Genomic DNA, 27676 nt, shown 5'->3' with positions numbered 1-27676 from the left:
GTCAGATGTTTTCACACCTTAATGCATAGAATGTATTAAGGTGAAACATTTACCTTTACAACCCCTTTAAAGCACTAAGCCATGTGTTTCTCACACCAGTTTGTCTTATGATGTTCATGAGATTTACATTAGAGGTCCAAATCCTCATTTGTATGACCTGTACTCAGTTTTCTCACACTAAAATTTGTTTGATTTTCTTATGTTTAATAACTTTGAACCCCGCCTTCCAAACAAGATTAAAAATGATACGATTAAACCGTTTGGGTTTTTTCCATAGATATCCACTTAGATATGGGGGGGGGTCCATCATTGACCAGGCAAATGTCATGTTTGGGTAATGCTCGAGAAGAACAGGAATGACGCTATGCCTAGAATTCAGCTATTTAGAAGGATTTGCATGCCCCAAATCACTAACCCCGGCCTAGATGGATTAAGAAGTCTGAATATTCTGGCACTGAGTGATCAACTCAGTTCGGTTAACATATCGCACCACTGCATGCTGGGTTTGCCCATCCAATGGATGACAGCATTTTCCTGTTTTAAATCCCAGGTTCTGGCCATAGGGATAGTTCTTTGCTTCATCAGCAGCCCAGTATATCACAGAATTCCCAACAATCCAAATTTGCTTAACTTCTGAAATATAGAATTAAAATTTACTTTGCACCTGCAACATTGGAAGGACTATTTTTTAGCGACAGGGATGAGCACACCAGCTCTAGCCGGTGTCCCGGGTCCCGATTGGATAGATAATAGCGGTGTAGCCATTGGCTCCCACTGCTATCAAATCCAACTACGCAGGAGCCAGGGGGGTGCAGCCATAGACCATGCTGACCCGTAACAAACCGCAAAAGGGGCCTACAATGCGCAAGTGAGCATCAGAACTGTAGTAGAGAGCAATGGAAGAAGGTGGCCAGGTCTGATGAATCACATTTGCATTAGGTGGATTGCCGGGTGTGTCCGTTTGGCTTACATGGGAAAGAGATGGCACAAGGATGCAGTATGGGAAGAAGGCAAGCCAGTGGAGGCAAAGCAAGTCAATGCCTCAATGGGTCAGTCCTGTTGATGGCAAAAGGGGATATACTCAATATTGAGAGGGTGGTCATAATGTTATAGCTGATGTGTAGTGTAAATGTAAAATCCCTTTATTATGTTGAGCAGAATATACTAAATGTTTGTTAAAGCTGGATTCCAGGTAAAGAATGGACAAAAAAAAAAATGTAGCTCTGAAATGGGACGAAATTTTTTAGCACAATTATTCCACAGCACCCTTTAACATCAAGCTGGACAAAGACCGGACTTCTTTTCTCCCAACATGGCCTTTGCATTGTCTTATGCTGGTATGAAAGTAAAAAAAATGCACACGCCTCTGCTGTTGAGGTAGTGTTCTGTGCAGGATCTAAGTGCACTCTACCACCAAAACCAATGCAAAACAAAGTGCTCCACTGGACTTTAACATTCGTGCAAGCTCCACAAGCAGACATAACAAGTGTAAGCAGCTCGTCTTCATTACATAAGGCTTTATTTGGAAAGATTGCCATTGCAATACTCCTCTGCATTTTACAGTCATTCATTCATACAGGCCACCGTGTGGAGGCTCGGGTGTCTGGTCATTCATTCATACAGGCCACCGTGTGGAGGCTCGGGTGTCTGGTCATTCATTCATACAGGCCACCGTGTGGAGGCTCGGGTGTCTGGTCATTCATTCATACAGGCCACAGTGTGGAGGCTCGGGTGTCTGGTCATTCATTCATACAGGCCACAGTGTGGAGGCTCGGGTGTCTGGTCATTCATTCATACAGGCCACAGTGTGGAGGCTCGGGTGTCTGGTCATTCATTCATACAGGCCAAGTATGGAGGCCAAGTATGGAGGCTTGGGTGTCCAGTCATTCATACAGGCCACAGTGTGGAAGCTTGGGTGTTGGCTTTGTCCTATTGAGTTTTCTTTGCACAACTCAAAAGAAAACTCTAATTTGAAGGAAGGGCCTGGCCTGTCAATTAGGCAACTGGGGTCTGCTCCTGGCTCCAAACCATTTTGAATTTTACTAGCTCTCCACTGGTTTAGCTTTCAAAGCATTTTTTTGCTGTGTTAAGTACATCACTGCTTATTAAATTAACTCCTTAAGGCCCATTCACACCAGAAATCACATTTTTGCATAAGCAGCGGAGTGCATACGACTTGCATTTTTAACTACGCCCATAGGATAACCTGGATTTTTGAACTGTGTATGCAATTGTAAAAAATGCATCTTACGGTATCTGGCGTGAATGGGCCCTTAGTGTTTGGTAACTAGCAAAAGTCAAAAACTAACCACGTGCCCCAATTAAAATGTTTAAATAAGCAAGCTAGTATTCCCAACAAGCATGCATTGCTGGGTTTTCTGATTTGAAAGCCCAGCACCTATTACAATTTCACTTCTGTTCCCTGTAAAAATGTACACACGTGAGCAAGAATCATTAAAAAAAAAAAAATGTACATCTAAAACGAACTTTATTATCCTAGGATCTAGAACAAGATAATGGAAAGTATAAAGATATATGTTTGGCCATTTAGCATACAGTAAATACAATAAGTACACTACCATTTCAAAAACAATTACACAAAGAATGCTGGCCAAGAAAACAGATTGGAGTCGACCATGTTGACTAACTAAGCAGTCTCTTTCATGGTGTTCAGGGTTCTTTGAATAAAGCGTATGAGGCTCACATAAAACATGTCCATCTCTTCACTTGTAAGACCTTCATGTTGGCTGGTTCTTTGGGGATGTCTAAATTTCTTCTCAATATCGTTGTGCCAAATCACTTTGAATCTTGATGCCTTAACAACGCCGGCAAGTGACTTACTGAGCTTTTTCCGATAAAAGTCCCTAGGCGTTCTCAGCCACTCCTTTCTAGGTAGTATTGAGGACCAGATGAATGTTGTGTTAGGGAAACGCCTGGTGAGATTACGCAGGATTTTTTTCACAGAAAGGACGATTTTTTGATTGTTCATACGTCCTAAATCACTGCCCCCTAGATGGATGATTAACACATTTGGGGCTCCTAGCACAGCAACCTTTCTATTCAGGTCCGGTAACAGCCCGCTCCACTGCATGCTGGACTTGCCCATCCAACGGACGACGACATTTTCTGGTTCAAACCCAAGGTTCTCGCCATATGGAAAACGCTTCGCTTCCTTAGCAGCACTAGAAATGACAGAGTTTCCGACAATCCAAATCTGCTTAACTTCTGAAATGCAGAATTAAACAGGTTTACTGTGTACCTGCAAAACTAGGGATTATTTTTGTATTACCAATAAAAATTTAAAAAAAAAAAAAAACACGGTGAGCAATAAAGCAACTTTTAAAAAGGGAACCCATTCGTTTTTAAGGCTGGACTTCAGGAAAACTTAAGAAAACGAAATAAAGCTTTGTGGATTTTATACATATAAGGGGAGCTGAAAGTTCACCATGGGTACTCAATTATCTTGCCAAAATGTACAGATTCATTATCTGCAATAAAAGCCTAGCCAACTGCAAATGTAATTTAAAAAGCTTTTTTGTTTCTAAAATGCAAGTAGCACTGGTACTTGGTTTTGACTTGGTATTTGCTTCCGGGTGTCCATGTACAGCCAAGATCAGGCTGGGAAAAAAAATGAAGCAGCACCAGAAGTCAGTCCGCTACGCTGCAGTGCCCATGTTCCAAAGGACGAGATCAGTCTGCCGCTTATTTTCTTCAATTCCCAAACACAGGATGGGTGAGGGACAAGACTCGTAAGCGTTACAGAACTGCAGCTGAGAAAAACCGGGTCTTCTACCCTGTTAGACAGGGCCATGCTGGGAGATTGGACTGTGCAGTCTCAGAACTGGGATGGAAAAATACAAATATTTGCCAGGTAAAACCGCTCCCTTACATGCATTTTAAGGCAGTTTTCCTGGAGTGCAGCTTTAATTACATCTACTGCATGGACCATAGGATACAAACAATTCACAAGATAGAAACTTAAGTTGAAAAATTTTGCCAAGCAATAAACCCACTTCAAAAGGCAATAAAAATAAAAAACTGTATTTTGCTTCTCGATGTTCTAAGTCGCTTTGAGAATGGTGCAAAAGTGCTTATCCTGTTGCACAATCATGACAATTGGGGGGAGCAATTAGTGCCTTCGTACCACTCCAGTGATATGCGCAGGATATGGAATAGACCAACTGCTTGCATTGCCTACAAGGACTACTTCCTAATGGCACTGCCTGCAAGTGACTGCCAGCTGATTGCTAGTGTAACCAGATTCAGTGAGGTCACTACTGTGCTGCTCAATGACCACCTTGCTGGAGAGGCTGTATCGAGGGCCTGCCTACTTCACCCATTCGGTGAATCCAAGTCATTTCTACATCTCCTGCTGCCTCTTCAAATAATAACCAGTCTTTGAAGCAGCAGCTTTGGCATAGGGAAAAAAAGGGCCCTACACTTATACCAGGATGGATCACTTTCCCAGTGGTAGTGGATGACAAGGCTTGACAAGTCTGCAAAAAAGAAAAGATTAGCTGCAGGGAGAACAGACAAAAAGCTTGTGTCTAGTCCTTTACTTTCATTCTGGGCACAACTTCCACAGTACATGTGCTCTTTAAAGTGGTTGTAAACCTTAGATATGAAATATGAACAAAGCATATCCCTCTATAGTGTGTACTTGCCTCGCTCCAGAGCATCAATTTCCGTCTGCTGCTTTGTTCCATGGCAAACATGAATGGCATCGGACAAGTTTTCCTGACACCGGGGGGGGCGGGGAGGAGGCAACAGGGCGCAAGCTTCAGCACATGATTGACAGCCTTCGCTCTGACCCTTCCCTACAATCAGTGCTCAATCCAGAGTAGCTCAATCTGCAGCGTGAGACTTCAGCTCCACGCCTCCCGCTTTTGACAGCCAAGACATCATGTGCCAAATTCTACACTTGCATTGGATGTAGAAGAGGCAGCTGCAGATAAACAGGTGCAACTCACGTAGGAGGATTTGTTTAATTTCTATGCATCACTTGAGGCAAGTCACTTCACTGGGTATATGTAGGGGTTACAACCACTTTGAAGTGGTTGTAAACCCTTACAATCCGCTTTTTACTACAATTATGCCTATAATAAGGCTTACCTGTAGCTACCCCGAATATCTCCTAAACCTACACAGTTTAGGGGATAACCCCTGTAAGAGCATGTGCCGACATCGGCACATGCACACTGACGCAATGGCTCGTTCGTGCCGTTGCTTTAGCTAGTGTTCCTTTACCGGTGGATCCCACGCACATGCGCGGGAGTGACATCGCAGTTCCAGCCAATCACAGTACCAGAGCCCACAACAACCAGAATGAACTCTGGTAGCAATATTGCCGGCTGGAGTCGTGTACTGGGAACGCTGCAGAGGTTTCCATCTAAGGTGAATATTTCATAATGAGCTAGCATGCCTTTATCTTGCAGGTTTTTTCTCTTTATGTGGGTTTACAACCACTTTAAATATGATACCAGGCCTTAAGTTAAACAAAGGATGCCAACAAGCATGCAGTAATGGCTTCATGAGAAACAAGGTTATGCATGCACACGGGGGAAAAAAATAAAGTTAACGTTTACAACACGTCTACACAAAATGGAATATATATTCACAACCATTTGGCTTTACCTTGAAAAGGTCAGTCCATCTATATCAAATATTATTCTACCCAACTATGTCAGATCGCCTGGAGACTGCTGTGACTACATCTGCCGAACGCCCAGGTCAGCAAAACGAACAGTCATAACGGTGGCAGTAAGGGGTTCCATTGCTACCGTTTAATAGGGCATGGAAAACAGGAGAATGGTGTCCAGGAGCAGATTGTTTCAAAATTATGGTGAGGGACAGCTTATTACTGTAGAGTCAATGATAAGTCAGTTGCTAAGTCAACCCACCAGATTCCAACTATTCCCAACAGTCCCAAAACTACTGGGGGGGGGGGGGGGGGGTCTATCCTGCCATTTTAGGAGCTGCACAAAAATTATACAACTCTAACCTTCAGATAAACATTTTTAGGGGAATGGGTCAAGTTCAAGCAAACTGATATGGCGTCATCAAGTAGGATGCTGCCCTTTGCAGCAAGTCAAAAGGTTTTAATTGAAGCCTTTATTGGAGGTGAAAAAACATCAGAAAAACAGAACAGAGCCGGTTATCCTAACTAAAGCACTGTGGGATGAACCTGGAACACTGACTGTTCACTTCCAAAAATACCCGACCCCCCTTTAAGTGGTTTTAAATCCAAAACACGATTTCAACTTCATGCATTTTCCTGCATGAAGGTAAAAAAAAGTTTTCATGGCTTTTTGTCCTCCTTGCCTGTGTGAAGGGGAAGATGGGAGAAGAGATTTAGTGCTGTGCCAAAGCTGCATCTCTTCTCCCCTCTTCCTCTTGACACAGGGACTCAGGCAGCAGTAGGAGCCACTAGCTCCTGCTGCTGTCAAATGCAGTGAGGAGGAAACGGGTGCGAGGCCAAGCTCTGCTCCATAGACACACCACTACGGAGCGGGCACAAACTGCACGCCCATAGCAGGTAGCTTGCCATGGGGGCACACAGAGGAGCCAAGATTGCCAGCAGGGTATCCCAGGAGGACAGATTTTGGGCTGATCTGTGCAAAACCACTGCACAGAGCAGGAGTATACAACTTTTTTTTTTAAATTACAAAGTTACCTTTAGCAGCACCAACTTTAACACATTTTTAGTGCCCTCCCAAGTCTGTTTTTCTACTAGGGAAATTTCCCCTCCCTTCCTGTCCCACAGCCAAACCGGAAGTGGGGAAATCCCTGGGATGTCACCAGAACTAGTGGAAGATTTCCCCATTACTTCTGTTCTGGGAACAAACCAAATTTTGGGAGTTTTTCACTTTTGATTAGAATGGCAAACAAGACCAATAGAGAAGGTTGATTATCTCCCCAGAAGGGGCACAGGCAATAGAACCATGACTTGTTCTTATCCCTCTCTGCGTTTTCCAAAACTATGCTTTATGGTGGAAATAAACCCACCGATTTAGCGGTGCTCGAAAAAAAAAAAAAAATGAATTAGAAAAGTTCAGTAAATACTAATAGAGCAAACATAACATTGGTGTCTTCTGCAGGGTTTTCAGTTGCCATGCCTCTGGTGAATTGTCAGTTGCCAGTGTGCTTACAGATGTGATTTCAATGGATCTTTCCAGACATGGAATGGCTAATGACGTGCAGCATCATGGCAACTGCAGAGCTAAATGGAGGCTAAAGCTGGCACTCTAGGAGAGTTGAGCGCTGCTTCAAGATGACCATTTAAAATACATGGAAGAACTTGAGTAAAAATCGGCATCCGTGTTTTAACCCCTTCCCCACCTGACAAGACATCCCTTTAAAAAAGTTCTGAAAGCCAGGGGACAGGAAGGATCAGCGATCATGCGACCACTGATTAGCTGTCACGTGATCGGGAGCCAGTTCTGCCGGCTACCGACCATTAGCAGGGATCGAAAGGTGTCCGACAGCTCAGTCTGTGTTGGGAGTGCAGAGCAAGCATGCTCTCAGCACAGAAAGCATTGGCGGTCCAGTGACGCATATATGCAACATGACGGTGTCTGAAAACACATTCCTTTGTCACCGCAGAGCCACAATAGGTTAAGCAACCTGAAAACCTGTTCCCAAAGGACATGGTCCCCCTAGGTAAGATCAAGGGTCTCGATACTACGGCCCTCCAGTTGTTCCAGAACTACAATTCCCATCATGCCTAGTAACGTCTGAATGTCAGTTCTACAGTGCATCATGGGATGTGTAGTCCGCAACAGCTGGAGGGCCAAAGTTTGGAGATCCCTGTGCAAGATGAATGAAAACACGTTACAACTATGGGGTGTTAAAGAAACAGATTTTTATTAAACAAGCTTCACAACATGCAAACAAAAATCACATAAAGTTCAATCTGCATTGAAGGTAAATTGTATATTTGTACTTATGCAATACTAGATGACAATGTGAAAGCAAAAAAAAACTTTACTGAACAAAAGCAAAAAACAAAGACCACTACATCATGCCATATGAACTAAAATGATTAGGTATACACACTTATCTCACGTGCTGAGCTTCAGCCCTAAAATCTTTCCATTTCAATATTCAGTCACAACTGTGAGCACTTTCCCAATGCCATAGTTATCCTTCGGCCCTCCCGCCACAAACCCAAACACTTTGCAGTCTTGCAGCATCAAGAGGGGGAAAGAGCAGAATTTCTGTCATGCCGATTCAACGCTCTGCCTGCTGACATCCTACTCTACATTAAAAAGGTATAAAACCTCCAACAGCAGTCTGACCCTCCAAGCTCTGCATGCTTGGTTTCAGATCTCAAAATATTGCAGATGGTTTAAAAAAAAAAAAAAAAAAAAGGACAACCTCCATAGTTCTTGTAAGTAAAGTTTTCCTTTAAAACACATACAGGATAGGGCTGAGCGCTCAAGTCCAGCTACATGCTATAACGCTATTGTCAGAAAGATAGCATTTAAGTCTCCGTAAATTTAATTCTTTGAACTGTGGAGCTTAAATGTGTATCGAAGTAAATAAAAAAATTTATGTTGCAAATTATTTCTCAGATGTGATGGATACACTTTTCCCGCCAAGCTCCCCCCCCCCCCAGTGAACCTGTAAATGACACTTCCTGTCTTAGGGTGTCAGTGTTCACAGTATTGTATCTATAAAGATGCTACATGGTCACCCTAGGACAGTGATGGCGAACCTTGGCACCCCAGATGTTTTGGAACTACATTTCCCATGATGCTCCACTACACTGCAGAGTGCCAGAGCATCATGGGAAATGTAGTTCCAAAACATCTGGGGTGTCAAGGTTCGCCATCACTGCCCTAGGACTACAGAAGAACTCCCCTTTGCTCTTTTTTCATAACAGAGGTGAGAAGTTTTCCAGTCTACAGAAACCAGGAACAATGTAACTGAAAGAGTGCAGCACAGGAAGTGATCAGCTCACTGGGTTTCTAGCATGATAAACAGGTATGTTTCTGTACTTCAAACATCCAAAAGTATATTTAAAACAGACTTTAAGTGGCCAATAATTATGCTATATAAACACCAACTTGTATCAAATGTCATCAGAAAGCTCACTCAGTAGTTAGGACCAATGCAATTCGCACCAACACTAACATTTAAACTCTTCATTCAGAGTCGATATAAAAAGGATTTCCCAAAACAAAACATCTCAAAAGAAAAAAAATAATAATTCTACACAACGCAAGTAATTTACCGTTAACTACGGCCTCAGTCTAAAGTCAGCTCTCATTTATCAAAATGAATAATTTCTTCCTAACCAGGGCAACTGTATGGAAAATCCCCGAAGTGTAATTTTCTGATTTGATTTGCCCAGCTACAACCTGGATGAGGTTGTAGTAGGAGAGGTGTCATGTGACTATAGCAATGGCTACAATAAAGATGTTCCTACCCCTAACTGTTCTCTTGCTTATTCTTTCTAAATCAATAAACCAAAGCCCTGATGGATGGGCATTTAGAAGCCATGAAACGTGTTCCCCAATTCAACAAACATTATTAAACTTGTGGCAAATTGTGCTGCACCCCATTTATCTTGGTGATTATAACAGACAGACTCGGTTACTCAGCACACAGGAAGACTGAAGTGACTGGAATGAGCAAGCATTTACAAGGCAGAAGCCAGTAACAAAATAGTTTTCTTCAAGGAATTTCAAGTTCACAATTAAAGTGGTAATAAACCCAAAAATGTAATAATGCAGCTTACCAAATTAAAACGTGGTGGCTGCATTACTCAAAATATGGTCCTCTTGGTCAAATCGGCATTTGTGAAATCTAGACCTCCCCTCTGGTTAGTTCCTACGGCTTCCTCCACCTTTTCTTCCAAGGCTGGCCACCCCATCATTAACTCCAACCCTAGTTTCTCCTCCTTGGTCAACCACCCTTTCTATCCTTCCATTCATAATTCATGAGGCGGTACAAATAACCCAATAACCACCAATATGGTCTCCAAAAAACTAAGCATACCTTTGTCTATATGAACGTAAACAGTTTTAGAAACCTTGAAGACATGCTTTTATTTGCATTGCTTGGAGACCCTACCATGGGCTGCTATATATCTCTACTATATTTTTTGTCACAATTGCAAACTTTTTAAGCTATCCCCCAATTACCACAACTTTTTGATACCCCATGTTTGGGTTTGCCTTCAGTTTGTTGTATAATCTGTTACACCACTACACACCTTTGTAAAACAATAAAATTCACGCAAAAAAAATAAAATAAAAAAACGAGGCACTCCTGAAGATCATTCTACCAGATCAGGTCTTCAGCTTTTCATGTAGATATAGCTGAAGTGCGCTCAGCTAACAATTTTAAACTAGTAACCTAATAACTGTTGTAAGCATACACTATACAGCCAAAAACATCCGGACACCCCTCCTTGTGAAGGGAATTGGCCTATTGATCTTCAAACAAAGGCTTTCAGAATGGCCTGTGGAAGAGCAAGGCAACTTTTGATATGGTGCCACCATATAGGATAACACCTTTCAATGCCTTTTTTGTTAGGGGAGGCAGGAGGGGAAATGCTGTTAACTGAAAACTTGCAGCCAATCGCTCACCCAAACCATGCTAATCTTGTGAAAGGGAGCAAATCCTGACAACCTCTAAACAGAACACAAGGGGCGCCAGCTAAACGGAGCACTAATGGGGTTATTACAATTAAAAAGCCAAATACAAAGTCAAACATAAAATCAAAGGGCTCATCTACAGCCATGCCACATTAGGTGGAGGTCGTCCACCATAAAGAGCAGCTTGTGACAGTGAACAGCGCGTGCTCAGTGAGATGACCAATGATTCAGGAAGCGAGAAGAGCCACTGTGGAACAAAGGGCAGGATGTGACATCACATCTGGGACGGACTGGTTGCTCACCATATTGATGCTGCACTTAGCTGGCCGCCGTCGTGTTCTATTTTGCAATTAGAGACGGGTCTATGTCTCAGGTGGAGCTGCCTACTGAAGTGCAAAACCCTTCCTATGGGATTTTTGTGAACACCTTATGAACATTTTATGAACTACATGTTACACAAGTATCATCATATTTATCGGGGGGGGGTAGAGGCCAATTTATGTGGATGGTGCATTAGAATTTGTTGGGGCCACAATTTCATTTGTTTGTTCAACATCTAAAAAACAAAAGTAGGAACCGCTATAGCAGCAAAGGAATAGACAATTTTAGCTCTGGTTTTTGTAATGAGAAGCTTCAAAAAAAAAAAAAAAAGGAAGGAGTCCGGATGCTTTTGGCCAAATAGTGTATAAACGCTCCGCAAATGAATTGAAACGACTTGTTTAATGAACGTTTACTATGAATACACATCACAGTAATAACAGATAGGCTAAACCAAATCTGCTACTTCAAATCACAGATGGTCTTGCTCAAATAGTCTTTGATTTTTGTGTTGAAGATGTCCAGCTCCACGCCAGCAATGCCATTACCGGTTTTCTTCCTGTAGGAGGTGAACCTTTGCTCAATGCCTTCATGCGTAATCACCCCGAAGCCGCACTCGTCCGCGATCCTTGAGACCATACTGTTGAACTTCAATCTGGTCTTATCCAGAGGTGTCATCGTCCACGACAACCTGGGGAGGACTTCCGACCACACAAACTTTATGTCCGGGTACTGCTTACAGAGCTGAGAAAAGTCGTTTCTCACAGAGTTAACCAGCTTGAAACAGCTTAAATGCTCCAGATCATTGCCCCCCATGTGAATGATTATCACGCTCGGCATTCCTAATATGGCCATTGTCTGACTAAGCTCCGATAGCAAATCGCGCCACTGCAGAATAGCCTTGCCCATCCAGCAAACGGTAAAGTTTTTATCTTCGAATCCGAGGTCCTTGCCAAAAGAGCAAGCCTTGGCTCTCTGAGCAGCCCAGCTTATGACAGAGTTCCCGATGATCCAAATCTGCTTAGCTTCTGTAATGAAGAATTAGATAAGTTTACTGTGTACTAGAACCAGAGAAATTAATGTATATTTTTCGATGTTGGGCAGATACATATTTTTTTTACTTTATTTGGGCAAATATGAAAATATTTAAATATTTCATTTACAGCATGCATATTCGGCAGGTGTCAACCAGGTAAGGAGGGCCTTCTCAGCACCTGTTATGGTGTTAACTGAGAAACTGACCTGAGCAGCAGACTGCAGAGTGAAAGGACTCCTCACTAACATGGGGTAGCCTGCCTTACAATTTATATAAAAAAAAAATGCATTGCCTTTCTTGCTAGGTCAGCTTGTCTGTGCTGCAAAGGCAACTCAAAACCACCTACTTTGTCTGCCTTTATCAAATAGAGGAAAACTCACCACTTCAGAGAAAACCGCCCCCACCACAACCTAACAAAACTAATTTTCAACCCCTCACTTGTCTCAATAGATCACCCATATTCTTCACACCTCTTAAGGCTGCCTGCTGCCCACCTTACTTGTCACCTCCAATGTCCAAACTACAGGACTTCAAGAGCCTATCCTATCCTTTGAGGCTGCCTACCCCAATTTGTCTGACTATCCTATATATTGCCTGGCTTAATGCGGAATATCAAAATTCAATTTCTTAATGGAAGCTCATCTCCTCTACCCGACAAATTCAATTTTACTTACTCCAACTACTCCCAAGACAGATACCCAACCCCCATTAATGTTGTAAGCTCCCACAACAAAGAGCCCCTAACCTTTATCCCCAGACAGCTGCCCATCCCCTTTAATGTTGTAACCTCCTAACCCTTTTGCCTTTATTCATAATCATGTCTTATTTCGAGAGGCGTTTTGCAAACTGTAAGCATTCTATAAATTCTGTACAACAGTGGTCGCTAGATGCAGCCTTATGCTTACTTTTATCCAGCCCTTGGGGCACCATTTCATCTGAGGATATGGCCCTTGGGGCATAAGGCCCCCACAAACCCAATGAAGGAGTACAATTCCTCTTAACACCAATTGGGCCCAATGACAGTAAGCAATTCTTCCCAATGACACCAACGATAGGGCACAATTCATCTTGCCGACACCAAAGATGGGGTATGGTCTTTTTCCCCCCACTGGGGCCCTTTCTACTCCCATTGGGCACAGATCTGCCCCCAAAAAGTCTAAAGGACAGTAAACCGGCCCTTGGCTTAGAAAGATCGGAGACCCCTGCTGTATAACATTGCGCCCCCCCAAATGCAATTTCCCGCTTGTGCAATTGGTTTGCTGATTTTGCCATAAGATACAAGTCGGACTTTGGGCATGCCTTGCAATAGGAATTTCAGTTTTGGCGATATACTCTCAAAGGGAAATATTGTTTAAAGGGATGAAGACCCTGTCACTTTCCCCATTAGAGCTCTGGAGATGCAGCAGCTGAAAATTATAAAAGTACATTTCAGAGAGATTCCCAATGCACATAGACACAAACTGCTATTTCTTCAGAATAGTAAAAGGTAGGAATCTGCAATAGTTTGTTAAAATCACTGTAATGAACATAGATGAGAGGGGAAATTTTTTATTTTTTGCTTAAAAAGGGATTGTACACCCTCATGTTTTTTCACCTTAATATTAATGTTACTGACCAGCCACCCCCCCCCCCCCCCCACCCGCCCGAGTATTACTGAGCCCATTTTCATTCAGTCGGTAGATGCGCAAACCCTTTGGCTGGGGTCTCGGCTCTTGATTGAAAGCAGGGTGGCCATTGGCTCCCGCTGCTGTCAAATCCAATGATGCAGGACAAAAGTCTGGCATTCTGTGTCTATGGATGTAAATACTGGACCTGGGAGCACACCCGCATTGGTAACACCCCCCCTCCCCCCCCAGGGAGAGTGCTTCTCCTGGGGGTTTTCCAATGAGGGGGAGGAGTAGCGAGCGCCTTTTGGGGACCCCAAAAGTTGAAGATCAGGGCAAAATGAACTGCACAGTGGAGGTAAGTAGGTTTAAAATAAAAAAAAAAAAAAGTTTGCAACCCCTTTAACCAAAAGTTGTTTTCAGCTGAATTTAAATATTCTTTCAATGAAATGTGTTCTTACTTTAATCTTGGTACCCATTGTGTATTTCTCTCATATCTGTGCATTAATACTGTGTGAAACAAATGTTGCCAGGGAGGGACCAGTCACTGCTGGTCTCTCCTAGTGCAGGGAGACTGCTCTGGTCTCCACCTACCCCGGTGGTTTTTCTGCAGGAAGCCTGCTGGGTCCCTCCGACAGCTCTGCTCTCAGCAGACACTTTGTACAGTACAGTAATAACACCACTAGTTCTAAAAAGGTAAAAAATCTAGGTATGTAAAGGCAATGCAGTGCCTTTACACAGTGGATTTATAGGCTTTGAGGTTATTGGAGTATAACTGAATACTTTTTTTGTGCCTGGATTTCAGCTTTAATGCAAAAGTAAAATAAATGAATTTACAATTTTTACAACATACACTATGGGAAACACAAAATATTTAACACTTGGCATATCCATATTATTTCATCACTCAGGCATGCTGTGCTTTCCAAAGTAAAAGCCAAGCAATGTCAGAAGCCCGTAGGGCACATATAAGCACATGCTCCACCTTTGTTTGGGGTTGCAATCAAAAAGTGGGTGCACTGGTACCTTCAACATGCTACTATGTCATTAATAAAAAGATATAATAAAACCATTTAAATACTCATCTGACTCCAGAGAAATGGCCTCTGAAATTCTTCTGACTGCAGAACAACTTCTCACTACACAAATCTGAACATAGAGCTGCACGATTTTGGCTGATCAGAATCATGATTTTTTTTTGTTTAGAATAAAGATCATGATTCTCACGGTGTAACATCTTTCAGATTATACAAAATTGGGCTAACTTTACTGTTTTGTTTTTAATTCATTAAAGTGTATTTTTTTTTAAATTGCGTTAAAGGTCGCTGTGCAAATACAGTGTGACAAAATATTGCAACCAACTATTTTTATCTCTAGGGTCTCTGCTGGAAAAAAAAAAATTTCATGTTTGGGTGTTCAAGTAATTTTCTAGCAGAAAATAATGTTTTACTTTAAGCAGAAAATGTCAGAAAAGGTTGTCTTTAAATGGTTAAACTTCCTTTACACTGCTGAAAGAACGAAAAGATACTTTGTTTCTACATGTGTGAGAAAACTTGGCAGGCCACCTGGATTTTTTTCCAGCTGTGAGAACTCTCTGCACTTGTTAGAAAGAATTGTGACATGCTGTTTTGAAGGTCGGGAAGGGGAAAAAAAAAAAAAAAAAGATTGCGATTTTAATTCTTAGCGATTAATCGTGCAGCTCTATCTGGTCACTCCGTACAAACCGAGGGTATTACAAAAATATCTTTAACACACAAAAGGAGCCTTTACCAACTGATGAAATGTCTCAAAATGGACTTTGGACCAACCCACACAGTCCAGGGGGTAGAGAGAAAAAAAAAAAAAAACACGACATTTAATAAGACGACATGGGTACAAAAACAAATTCCTGACCAATACCAAACCCTTTCGCCCCCCTTCCTGCCCAGAACAATTTTGAGCGCTGCTGCACTTTAAATGACAATTACCCAGCCATGCAACACTGTACCCATATGACTTTTTTGGACACAGATATAGCTTTCTTAGTGGTATTTAATCACAAATGGGATTCCTATATAAAAAACAACATGAAAAAAAAAAATTTCATTTCAATTTTGCAATACGGTTTTTCTTAAATTTAAGCTAAAATTTATTCTGCTCCATTGCTTTAGTAAAAATAACCGAAATCAATGTATATTAGTCTGTGAGAGCCCACAAAACCATGCAATACATATTTGAAAATGTACAAGTCCTCATGTACTGACAAGCCTATCCTTTTTTCAGGCCCAAAAATGCCAGGATAGTACAAGGATCCCCCAAAATTACCCCTTTTCGTAAAGTAGATAGTCCAAGGTATTTAGCAAGAGGCACGAGTTTGTAATTGTCACTTTTGTAAAATTAAGAAATGAAATAAAATTACATTTGTGTTTGTTTGGATGAGGGTTCACAAATTTATATTTTCTGTCACCATGGTTAACATTGTTAAAAACATGACTTTTGCCCTACTGAACCAGTGGGAAAATGTTCAACATACCCAGACGTTAATATACTTTATCTTCCTAGAGGCCAAATTTGCCATTGTCACAGTATGGAAAAGAACAGTTATAGATATTGCATTAATGAAACGTAAACTTGTATGGAACATGCTGAAAAGATAGCAAGCATTCTGCGTGAAAACAACCCCCTTTTCAATAAAATATGGTCGCCCTGGCTTACCCATTTACAGGTCCCTGATACATAAGAGCTGTTTACCTAGACGACCAACAGTTCCCAGATGGATTCACCCTTTCTATTCTTCTTTCCCCTTTAGTCATGTGCAAACTTTGGCATCGTGTTTCCATAGCCCTCTAGCTTCTTTCTCCTCTCAACCCAGACACTGGCTGGGTATATATTATTGGGAAGATGGTCCCCACATGGGGTTGTACTGTTTGAGAGTTGTATGTGCCTTATCACACAATATGGGCAAGAGGCACCATTGCCACCTCTACCAATTTATTGTGGTTATGTCTGTCTTAGTAATGTTGTCCAGCCGCGATCATGCCATTTCTCACATGCATGATTGACCGTTGCCACAGTTTATGATGTTCAAATGCTTTATATGTAGTTTATAATCAGTTACTGTCCTCCCTTATACACAAGTTAGTGTGTAGAGGGGCCTCATGTCAGACCTAACCTGTGCGTTCTGGTCTTTACTAGTTCCACATTAAGCCTCACATTTATATGTCTCTTGTTACATGCCGGGAGCGTGTGAGGATTGTTCGCTGCTCTACCAAAATTATCTTTTGTTTTTCTAGAAATAAAAAAAACGATTGAAACTAAATAAAAGTATGTTTTGTTTATTACACATACGGCCAGAGGAGTAGTTTTACCATGACTGGTGTGGTGGTTATTAGGAAGCCTAACGTGACTGTACGTAAAAAAAAAAAAAAAAAAACGTCAGAACAGTGTCACCATGACACTCTGCTGCTCTAGGGAGCCGATCTGGATTTTTTCCACACTAGGATAGGCAATACAGTGGCCAACACTAAAACAATTTTTACTTTGCATGTATTCCTGTGCCATTGTGTACTACTGTGATTGGACACAGCCATCATATGGTAAAGGACTGTTGTGATTGGTCCTGTACCATGTGATGACTGACCAGAAATCACAATCGTACACAATGGCTATGAATAACCGAGTCATTGTGTACAACGACCTGTGCTCATGAGGCACACGAGTGGGACAACATCATAGGACGTCCACCCGGGATATAACAGCATCCACCTGGTCATATTACTACAGAGTGGTTGTAATTCTCTGAAATGGAAAAAAATAAAATAAATCCCTCTAGTGTGCACTAGTCTCAATCCAAAGCCCTTAGTGTGATATCTGTCTGCTCGCTCCTTCCTTTTACTATCTGCATGAGTCCCTGATAGTTGAACAAGAGGGAATCATGGGAGACAGCACCGTCCCCTCCCCCGGCACCCAGTAGGTGATCGACAGACTCAGTTGTGCATGTTTCTCTAGGAGACTGTAGAGAGGACTGTGTCCATTCCTTCCGTTCGGGTCTCAGATTACACTCAGCTCCTTGCTCTGCAGTGTTTGGCATCAGATCCCTGCCCCCTGCAGCAGAAAGCTGTTCTTGGTTTATTATGTACTTTGAAAAACCACAGAGAAACAAGGGCTGAGAATAAACAGGTACAACTTATGTAGGAGGATTGGTTTAATCTCTGTGCGTCACCTCAGCCCAGTCATATTACTTGACATATGTAAGGATTCACAACCAGTTTAAAAGGTTTCTTCAGGCAAAAAATAAAATAAAAAATTCTACTGCAACATTCCAATAAAAAATGCAGTGATAATATTCTTAGCTTAAGTGGTTAAATTACCTGATGATCTTGCCTTGCTCCCGATCATCACCGGAGGTCCATGCCAATGCTCTTCAGCTGCTACTGAAATCCCTGATCACCCAAGTGTTGGCCACACCTGGATAGCTGAACCGTTTCATTAAAGCTGAACTCCGGCATGAGCAAATATTGTGTAAATGTTCATGTGTATTAACTAGAAGCCTGGTATACTTTGTGCATTTTTTTCCAGATCTCTGCAGTAATCCTGTGTGAAACCTTGCCTTTGTGCAGAGGTCATGGCTACTCTCCCCTTTTGTAGGGTTGGTCCTGTATAGTGGGTGGATTACCCCGGGTCCCTTCCAACAGCAAAGCTCACTGCTATTTTTCCAAGGTCATATCGGAGTATGCCGAGTCATTTTGGTGCTCAAAGTGGATTTATCTCTTTACTGGTTACTAAGGAATATTTAAAGTTATGTTTTGTGACCGGAGTTCAGCTTTAAGTATACACCAAGTGTCTGTACATTGCACTCTTCATCAAGTGCGCATGCACGGTTAAGTGTGAGCTCTGACAACAGCCAAGTGCTGACTTGCAAATACAGCTCCTGCTCCCACCTCCCTCACTTTTATTATCCTGACAGAGCAGGGCGAAATATCTGCTCATCACGGAAGAGACATACACCGAGAGGTAAGGGCAGATATGAGCATAAATACAAAGTAAAAAAAACTTCTGGTGATTTTAAATAAAAACTAGGGAATAGGCAATCATTGAGGTCCCATTTGGCTTGTTTTTAATAGGGTGACTGATATACTTTAAAAGCAGCAAGTGGTGACCAAGGCTGAATAAGGTGGCAGATTTATTGCAAGGAAGAAGTTCTTAAACCTGGGGTCCATGGATGGGTTTTTGGTGGGTCCATGAAGGTCTGATAAAAAAAAAAACATTTGCATTCACTGTACAGACCCCCCCCCCCCCCCCCCCCCACAATCAATGGTTTATCCCCGTTCCCATCTGCAGAATTTAACAGGTGCAAGTTGCAGCCTATTGCCAGTGTTCTGACAAGAGGTGCCCCCCCATCGAATAGTGCCCGGGATGTATTGTGCATGAGCCGTACGGAACAGCACAACAGCCGATTTGCTGATTAGCTGGGCTGACATAACCAGGGTGCATGTGCACATCGTAGGGGGTAACTCAATGGGAGATACCATTTCACAGGCACAATTTAAACCTATACAAACAGCAGGGGAGACAGTAGTTCTAAGATTATTCCTTGCTGCTGCTGGAGGGCGGCTAGAGACCGTTAACTGGTTTTCTCCGGGTTGCAAACCGCCCTGTAACACAGACAAAACCAGACCATCAGCACACCGTAAAGCTGCTTTGCAACCGCGAGACAATGAGCACTATGGTCTTCCCCATTTGTATAGGTTTCAATTTTGGCCACGATATATCTCCCATCGAGAAGCCTCCTACGATGTGCGCTTGCACCCTGGTCACGACACTCCAGCCGATCTGCAAAAGTCCTAGGCATGCACCTTAACAGAACACCAGTGTTGCGTCAAAATAGCCAACTCTTTGAAATCTTCAACCACGTCACCGGTGACTTTCCAGCATCAGTAAATGGAGATCGACGAGTTGGCTGTTCTGACACCACCGGCAGCGTATACACTACGGTACACAATGAGTCGGCTGTTTTGGCAGAACATCAGCTGAGGAAAAAGTAGTCACCAACTTGCAGGCGGCCATGTTGCTAGCGGGCGGACTAACAACGTCCATTTATATTGTGTACCGCAGTGTATAAAGCTGCCGGTGTTGTGTCAAAACAGCAAACTCGTCCAAATCTCCAATTACCGATGCTGGGGAGAGTCACCGGAAGGGACGTAGTCGGAGATTGTCAAGTTGGCCGTTTTGACAGAACACCGGCAATGGGAGCGACCAAATCAGCGCAACTCAACACCAATTTCCAAAAGTAGAGCCTGCACTATTTTTGGCGACTTCATTGGACATCTGCATGAACCCGCATATAGGAGGTCTTTTACGTGACACCCCCTGAAGTCAGACTGAAATACGGCTACGGAATTTTGCGAGTTCAGATGAAGTTGCACAATTTCAAAGCCGTGTTCAGCGTGAATGAGTGCTTACTACTGAATGAAATTCTAAAATAAAGCACCGTCACTGCTTATAGCACAGATCGCCAAGCATCTCGACTCGTTGGCCCATGTTTAACATTTAAATTTGCATCATCGTTCTCTGTACAGCTGGTATCTTGTGCCACTCCATAAGAGCAAGTGGTAATTCTCATTTTCTAGTCATAGTAGATTGAAGAATTAAAAAAAAATAAATTGTTTGAAATACAATCCTCTTGTGCAAATTATTTTTGTAAAGTTGTCTTTTCATGAAAAGGAGTGAGGTTTTTAGTGAAGATAGTTTACATTATTCAGACTTTTTGTATGTCATATGTATGAGGCAATCACATTTCAATACAAGTACATAAATACATTGCATGCCAAGTCGAGTTTATGTGACCATTTCTGGGGAGGGGGTCCATAGTGTTTAGATTCTTAAAGCAACTCAAAAAAAAGGTTAAAGTGGAACTTTATTCATTACGATTTGATAATGTTCTTAAGCAAGAAACATACATTGCATAGTAATGATGCTATCAAAATTAGCGTGTGCTGTAAATTGCCTCTAGCATAGCTTTAGTTTCCTTATGCTGGAAGCAGCCATTATGCTGAAACCCAGAGGCCCTGAGCAGCAGTAAATCTTTAGGCTGTTAGCAGATCAGCCTCTTACATTTTCAGCAAAGTGGCTTAAAAAAAAAAAAAAAACAAAGCAACTGAGCAAGGTGAGAGTATTACTGGATTTTAAATACTATAAGCACTATTGTTTTAGTTTTTCATAGCTATACCTGCAAAAGGGACCAGCACATAGTGATCTAGCAGGACTTAATTTCCTGACTAAAGCTCCACTTTTATATTAACTGCAATAGGGGCAGGTATGGGATAGAAGAAGAGGTCGGAGGGGGATCAACTCCAACCCAGGCATCTAATTCTGGCCTCAAACATTGTAGCGCAGTGCATCTCAACCTCACTCCTCAACCACCCCCAATGGGCCATGTTTTCCTTTACACAGCTGCTTTAAATCAATATCAATGACATGGTATTTATAAGAGCCATTTTATCTAATGGAAGTTCCCAAAATATGGCCCATTGGGGGTACCTGAGGAGTGAAGTTGAGAACCACTGGTGTAGCATAAACCAACAGTAATATGGAAAAGCTCTCAATCCTATACATACGATGTGACCACCCGATGCTTCCTAGTTTAGCCATATAAAACTGAGGCAAAGTGGAAACCATCAGTGGTTAATACAGTACTTCGTAGCACCCAGCAATTAATCTTGGGCACCACAGGTGGAGTGACCTCCAGTTGTCAACCAGCCATTAGAGAAGCAGAGCAGGTCACGGAAAATACAGAAATGTAACCACCAATAAGGGACTTTCATAACCCCAACACCACACTATGGTGCACGATTCCTCTCATTGGTCACTAAGGCAGGGGACAATATTTTAGCCCACGGACCAACGACTTTGGGAGGTTGACGGCCAAACATCTTTACTCCCACTGATGCCAAGCCATTTTGCTACTCCCACCTACCAACATAGAAAGGACTTTTTTTGGCTCCACTAACCACAGTCTGACCAAAAGCAAAACTGCAGTTTAAGGACCCCCCCAACCCGTAAGCACAGCATACTGCTCACTTGTGAAAAGATCATCCATAATCAAGGAGGGGGGGGGGGGGGGAACTTACTTGGAGCAACGGCAGTCTTCAAGTCCTCCCACATCGAGGCCTGAATAGGCACCTTGTAAGCCTCTTGGCTCAGCTCCTTGTCGATGAGGGTGTTCGCAGGTGACAAGGCCTCTTTCTGCTGATCCTGACACCTGGAAGAAAAAAAGGGGAAAGGTGCTTTATAGAAGGTGTTAGCCAGTGTAGGTATATACAGTGCCTTGCGAAAGTATTCGGCCCCCTTGAACTTTTCAACCTTTTGCCACATTTCAGGCTTCAAAGATATAAATTTTTTATTTTTTGTGAAGAATCACCAACAAGTGGGACACAATTGTGAAGTGGAACGAAATCTATTGGATTTTTGAAACTTTTTTAACTAATAAAAAAAAATGAAAAGTGGGGCGTGCAAAATTATTCGGCCCCCTTGCGTTAATACTTTGTAGAGCCACCTTTTGCTGCGATAACAGCTGCAAGTGGCTTGGGGTATGTCTCTATCAGTTTTGCACATCGAGAGACTGAAATTCTTGCCCATTCTTCCTTGCAAAACAGCTCGAGCTCAGTGAGGTTGGATGGAGAGCGTTTGTGAACAGCAGTTTTCAGCTCTTTCCACAGATTCTCGATTGGATTCAGGTCTGGGCTCTGACTTGGCCTAACACCTGGATACGTTTATTTGTGAACCATTCCTTTGTAGATTTTGCTGTATGTTTGGGATCATTGTCTTGTTGGAAGATAAATCTCCGTCCCAGTTTCAGGTCTTTTGCAGACTCCAACAGGTTTTCATCCAGAATGGTCCTTTATTTGGCTGCATCCATCTTCCCCTCAATTTTAACCATCTTCCCTGTCCCTGCTGAAGAAAAGCAGGCCCAAACCATGATGCTGCCACCACCATGTTTGACAGTGGGGATGGTGTGTTGAGGGTGATGAGCTGTGTTGCTTTTACGCCAAACATATCATTTTGCATTGTGGGCAAAAAGTTGGATTTTGGTTTCATCTGACCAGAGCACCTTCTTCCACATGTTTGGTGTGTCTCCCAGGTGGCTTGTGGCAAACGTTAGACGAGACTTTTTATGGATATATTTGAGAAATGGCTCTCTTCTTGCCACTCTTCCATAAAGGGCAGATTTGTGCAGTGTACGACTGATTGTTGTCCTATGGACAGACTCTCCCACCTCAGCTGTAGTTCTCTGCAGTTCATCCAGAGTGATCATGGGCCTCTTGGCTGCATCTCTGATCAGTCTTCTCCTTGTCTGAGTTGAAAGTTTAGAGGGACGGCCAGGTCTTGGTAGATTTGCAGTGGTCTGATACTCCTTCCATTTCAAAATGATCGCTTGCACAGTGCTCCTTGGGATGTTTAAAGCTTGGGAAATCTTTTTGTATCCAAATCCGGCTTTAAACTTCTCCGCAACAGTATTACGGACCTGCCTGGTGTGTTCCTTGGTCTTCATGATGCTCTCTGCGCTTTCAACAGAACCCTGAGACTATCACAGAACAGGTGCATTTATACAGAGACTTGATTACACACAGGTGGATTCTATTTATCACCATCAGTCATTTAGGACAACATTGGATCATTCAGAGATCCTCGCTGAACTTCTGGAGTGAGTTTGCTGCACTGAAAGTAAAGGGGCCGAATAAATTTGCACGCACCACTTTTCAGTTTTTTATATTTGCTAAAAAAGTTTAAAATATCCAATAAATTTCGTTCCACTTCACAATTGTGTCCCACTTGTTGGTGATTCTTCACAAAAAATTAAAATTTTATATCTTTATGTTTGAAGCCTGAAATGTGGCAAAAGGTTGAAAAGTTCAAGGGGGCCGAATACTTTCGCAAGGCACTGTACATAAGAAAAAGGGTGCCCCACCACAAACAGTGGGTGGATAGAGAATATATGTGTGTGTGTGTGTGTGTGTGTGTGTGTGTGTGTGTGTGTGTGTGTGTGTGTGTGTGTATATATATATACACATACATACACACACACACACACACACACACACACACACATACATATATATATATATATATATATATATATATATATATATATATATATATATATATATATATATATATATATATATATATATATATATATACACACATACATATACACACACACACACACGAGAATCACCATCAACCTCCATGCTGTCAGCATTCGTAAATAGGAAAGTAGATCACTTATTTAAAAAAAACTCACATCTCTTTAGTTACGTCCTGGTTTCCAGGCCTAGGCAAATGTCATGCAAACATCTTCAAAAGGCAGGGTTTGCTGAGCCAAGGGCAGATGGATTCCAGGAAGTAAATGCTACATGAATCATCTGCCCTTGCCCTAGATAGCTGCAGCCAAAAATGCCAGGGGGTGTTCAAAGTGATTTCTCAGCAAAATGGACACATGGGAGGAGTTTGCTTTGAACAAAAATGTTTTTAGTGGATGTAGACCGCCTCTAACTCAAAACATGCAACCTGTAGAATTTTTTAAACATTGCCTATGGAGATTTTTTAAGGGTAAAAGTTTGACGCCATTCCATGAGCGGGCGCAATTTTGAAGTGTGAACATGTTGGATCTCAATTTACTCGGCGTAACATCTTTCAGAACAAAAAATATAAAAAAATAAAGTGCGCTTGTAAGACCGCTGCACAAATACCGTGTGAAAGTATTGCAATGACCGCCATTTTATTCTCTAGGGTGTTAGAAAAAAAAAAAAAATTTATATATATATATATATATAATGTTTGGGGGTTCCAAGTAATTTTCTACCACAAAAACTTTTAAACTTGAAAACACCAAAATCTCAAAACGAGGCTAGTCCTTAAAGTGGTTAAGGAGCTCTATGAAAACACAGACTGCCAAGGAATGCCAACTCCTCCAGACTGACACCCATCAGGATATTTTGGCATTTGCATAACTCCTTCCAAAGCCAGCCCACTGCTTTTATCAGAGCCGAGAGCTCTTGAGGGGCAGGGTGCTGTGACATTTTCCAAGACATTATGTATATGGGCAGAACAGCGGCTAAGTGGTTAGTACTTTCCCCTGGCAGCACTGGGGTCATCGGTTCAAATCCCAACCATGGCACTACCTGCCTGGAGTTTGCATGTTCTCCCTGTGCCAAATGCATTTCCTCCAGGGACTTCTGTTTCCTCCCACACTCCAAAGCCATCCTGTTAGGTTAATTTAATTGGCTTCTGTCTAAATTGGACCCAGTATACACAAATTTGAGACGTGTAAAGCGCTGTGTAAACTGACAGCACTATATAAATGTAATATTAACACTAACCACCCATGACCTACCTGCACTGCATGGAGTGCAAATGGGTGCAAAAATATCACTAATCTGTCTACCTAAATAATTAATTGATATATTTAAGGACATACAAGACTTTTACAGAATAGGAAGTAGACACCAGAAGGAGAGAGAGAAAAAAAAAAAAAAAAAAAAAAAAAAAAGCACTTACTTCTTAATGAAGGATTTGATATCCTGTGGGGGATAAAAAATAAAATAAGAAATCATGGTTAGATCCAAAAGAGGACAAACGAACATTCCAATTCAAAGTGGCTGCAACACTTACAGTCAAGAAAGAAATGGAGTCTGTGTCGCTCATTTTTTCGCTGGCTATAGCAATGCTCTCTTTGATGCTGTCTATATTCTCCTGTATCTTGGCAATATTTTCCTCCATTTCTGACAGCAGACTTTCACCCTCCGTTTGGAGTTTTCCCAGCAGTTTCTCCTCTCGCTCCTTTAGGAAATTGTGCAGCTTCACAAATTCAGCCTCAATGTGCTCCCGGTACTCCTTCATGTTGTTCTGTAAAGGGCAAGAAGTGTTACAGTTCAGGGTAAAAAAACTAAAAAAAGAGACTGGCTAGGAGCCTGCATCATGCATGCCTAATTGTTTCACTGCTTCCTGCCTGCCGTATAGTGAAATGGACAGGCTGGGGCACTCTTGTTCTGGGAAGGTGTCATGTCCTTTCACTCTTGGCGTGTGGCAATAGGCTCTTTACCGTGATCAGTGATGCGCTATGACACAGGCCAGTGTTGGAGAACCTTGGCACCCCCAGATGTTTTGGAACTACATTTCCCATGATGCTCCACTACACTGCAGAGTGCAATGAGCATCATAGGAAATTTAGTTCAAAAACATCTGGGGTTCCAATGTTTGCCATCATCGACATAGGCTCTTTACCATTTGATTAGCTGTAGCCAATCATAGCTGATCACAGAGTAAATAGGAAATGCCAGTTATCGGGATTTAGCAAAAAATAACCCAGTGAGGATTAAAAAACAAAAATACAAGTTAAATAAAAAACGACCAAAAGAAAGCAATCTCAAAAAAATGATAAATTTTCATATGGGTACAGTGTAGCATGATCGCTCAATTGTCAAGGAGTTACAGCTCTGAAAGCTGAAATTGGCCTTGGCAGGAAGCAGGTGAACTTGGTGGTTAAAGTGGAAGTTTTGCCATCATACAGGTGCGTATGCCTGACTTCTACCTATATATACACACACACACGATGCCAGGGTGTCCCTTTACTTACTCTGTGTTTGTCAATCTTTTCGTTTTGCTTTTTAGCCATCTGTTCAGCCACCTTCAAGGCCTCTTCCAGGGGAGTTACCATAGAAGACAGCTCTGTCTGTAGAGAACAAAATGTCAAGTTAAACAGGTTAGCCAACCAACAATAGTACACCTATCAAACCTGGCCATCTCAAAAAAAAAAAATACATAGCCAAAAATATGTGGACACCCCTTCAAATGACTGAGCTCAGGTGTTTCCCAGTGAAGGGTACAGTTAATGCTACACCATACAAAGACCTTTTAGACAACCTTGTGGAAAGGGTTTGGAGGAAGGGACTTTCCAGCCTGATTGCACCCATGTACACAAACTCTGCTCCATAAAAATCTGATTTGACCAATTTGCTGTGGGGGGGGGTTGGGGGATTTGGGGACACGGGTGGCCTGCAGAGCATTTCAACTCTACTGGGATATGCCAATTACCATCCAGGTCTCATTCAATGCCTGACCTCACAAATGTTCTTTCCAAAAGAACTTCAAAGTCTTTTGGAAAGCCTTCACAGAAGAGTTGACCCCCATTAAAGCCTTTAAAAGGGAGATGGAAATTCTATATTACAGCCCATGGTTGAGCCCAAAGATTGATGGTTAGGCTCACAAACTTTTGGCCATATAGTACATCTAAAGAATATTAGTACCAGAATGCATCTTACCTTGTACACACCCATTGCATCCAGGATGGGAAGGAAGTTGTGGTTGGTATGTTTCAGAGACTCTCGGCAGATAACACATCCCAAGTCTCCGTCATCCTTACAAAAAAGTTTCAGCCTCTCCTCGTGCACATGACAGTTCTCAGGAGGTTGAACCTTCTCCTTCACTATGGGCTTTGCCGGAGTTGTTGTTGGAGTAGACACCCCAGCAGTCTTCTTCACCAGGTTGGCCAGGGCTCGGTTGCTAGTATATCTCTTCTCAGTTATGACTTCCTTACAGTCGAGGCAGGTAAAGGAATCCTGACCCTCCCAGGCCTTGTCTATGCAGTTGCGGCAGAAGTTGTGGCCGCATTCCACCACAACGGGGTCCTTAAAGAGCTCTTTGCACAGCAGACAGGTCAACTCCTCAGCAAAATCCTCAGAGGCCACGACAGAACTGTTCGCTGGAGTTTCGTGGACCTCCACTTTGATTTTCTAGGAGGAGAGGAAGAAAAGAATGACAAAGGTTATATGCGATATACAAGCCTTTTTGTAATTCTGGGTTAAAAGTGAAAAGTTAACCATATCAACTTTATTAAATAAAAAAAGTCCTTTAGCAAGGTACATACATTCCACAAGAATTATGCTACCATAATAAAATGAGTGTGCTGTAACAGCATTGTTCCTGTTTTTTTTTTTTGGAGGCCACCATTTTGCTGAAGCCCAGAGCCTCTGTGAGCAGCAGAAAATCTTTAGACCATTAAACGATCGGCCTCTAGTGGCTGCGATTTCAGGCACAGTGCTGAAAAATGGAGCATGTGCAGAGCGAGACCGTAT

At 42.3% G+C, this 27676-nt stretch overlaps 2 protein-coding genes across 19 annotated transcripts in view; both read right to left on the bottom strand.

The window, feature by feature from the left end:
• Nucleotides 1-27676, bottom strand: part of LOC143923499 (nuclear factor 7, brain-like) — a 744238-nt gene that overhangs the window by 620684 nt on the left and 95878 nt on the right. The gene's annotated exons all lie outside the window — the stretch shown is intronic.
• LOC143923496 (nuclear factor 7, brain-like) overlaps nt 1-27676 on the bottom strand; it is a 169923-nt gene that overhangs the window by 112217 nt on the left and 30030 nt on the right. For 16 of the 18 annotated variants that reach the window (XM_077447199.1, XM_077447194.1, XM_077447200.1 and 13 more), the window contains exons 4-8: nt 26864-27334; nt 26179-26274; nt 25215-25448; nt 25101-25123; nt 21671-21801 (exon numbers count right to left, since the gene is read on the bottom strand). In XM_077447199.1, coding sequence (XP_077303325.1) covers nt 21671-21801; nt 25101-25123; nt 25215-25448; nt 26179-26274; nt 26864-27334 — 955 coding nt within the window. Of the gene's footprint in view, nt 1-2471; nt 3226-7841; nt 11951-21670; nt 21802-25100; nt 25124-25214; nt 25449-26178; nt 26275-26863; nt 27335-27676 lie in introns of those variants that run through there. The other 2 variants (XM_077447196.1, XM_077447201.1) reach the window with 2 other exon arrangements.

This window comes from Lithobates pipiens, unplaced genomic scaffold, assembly GCF_037356315.1.
Source record: "Lithobates pipiens isolate NorthernLeopardFrog02 unplaced genomic scaffold, aLitPip1_a1.2 Scaffold_22, whole genome shotgun sequence".
Lineage (NCBI taxonomy): Eukaryota > Metazoa > Chordata > Amphibia > Anura > Ranidae > Lithobates > Lithobates pipiens.
Note: the sequence above shows the minus strand (reverse complement) of the source record. Positions and strands in the feature narration are given on the sequence as shown.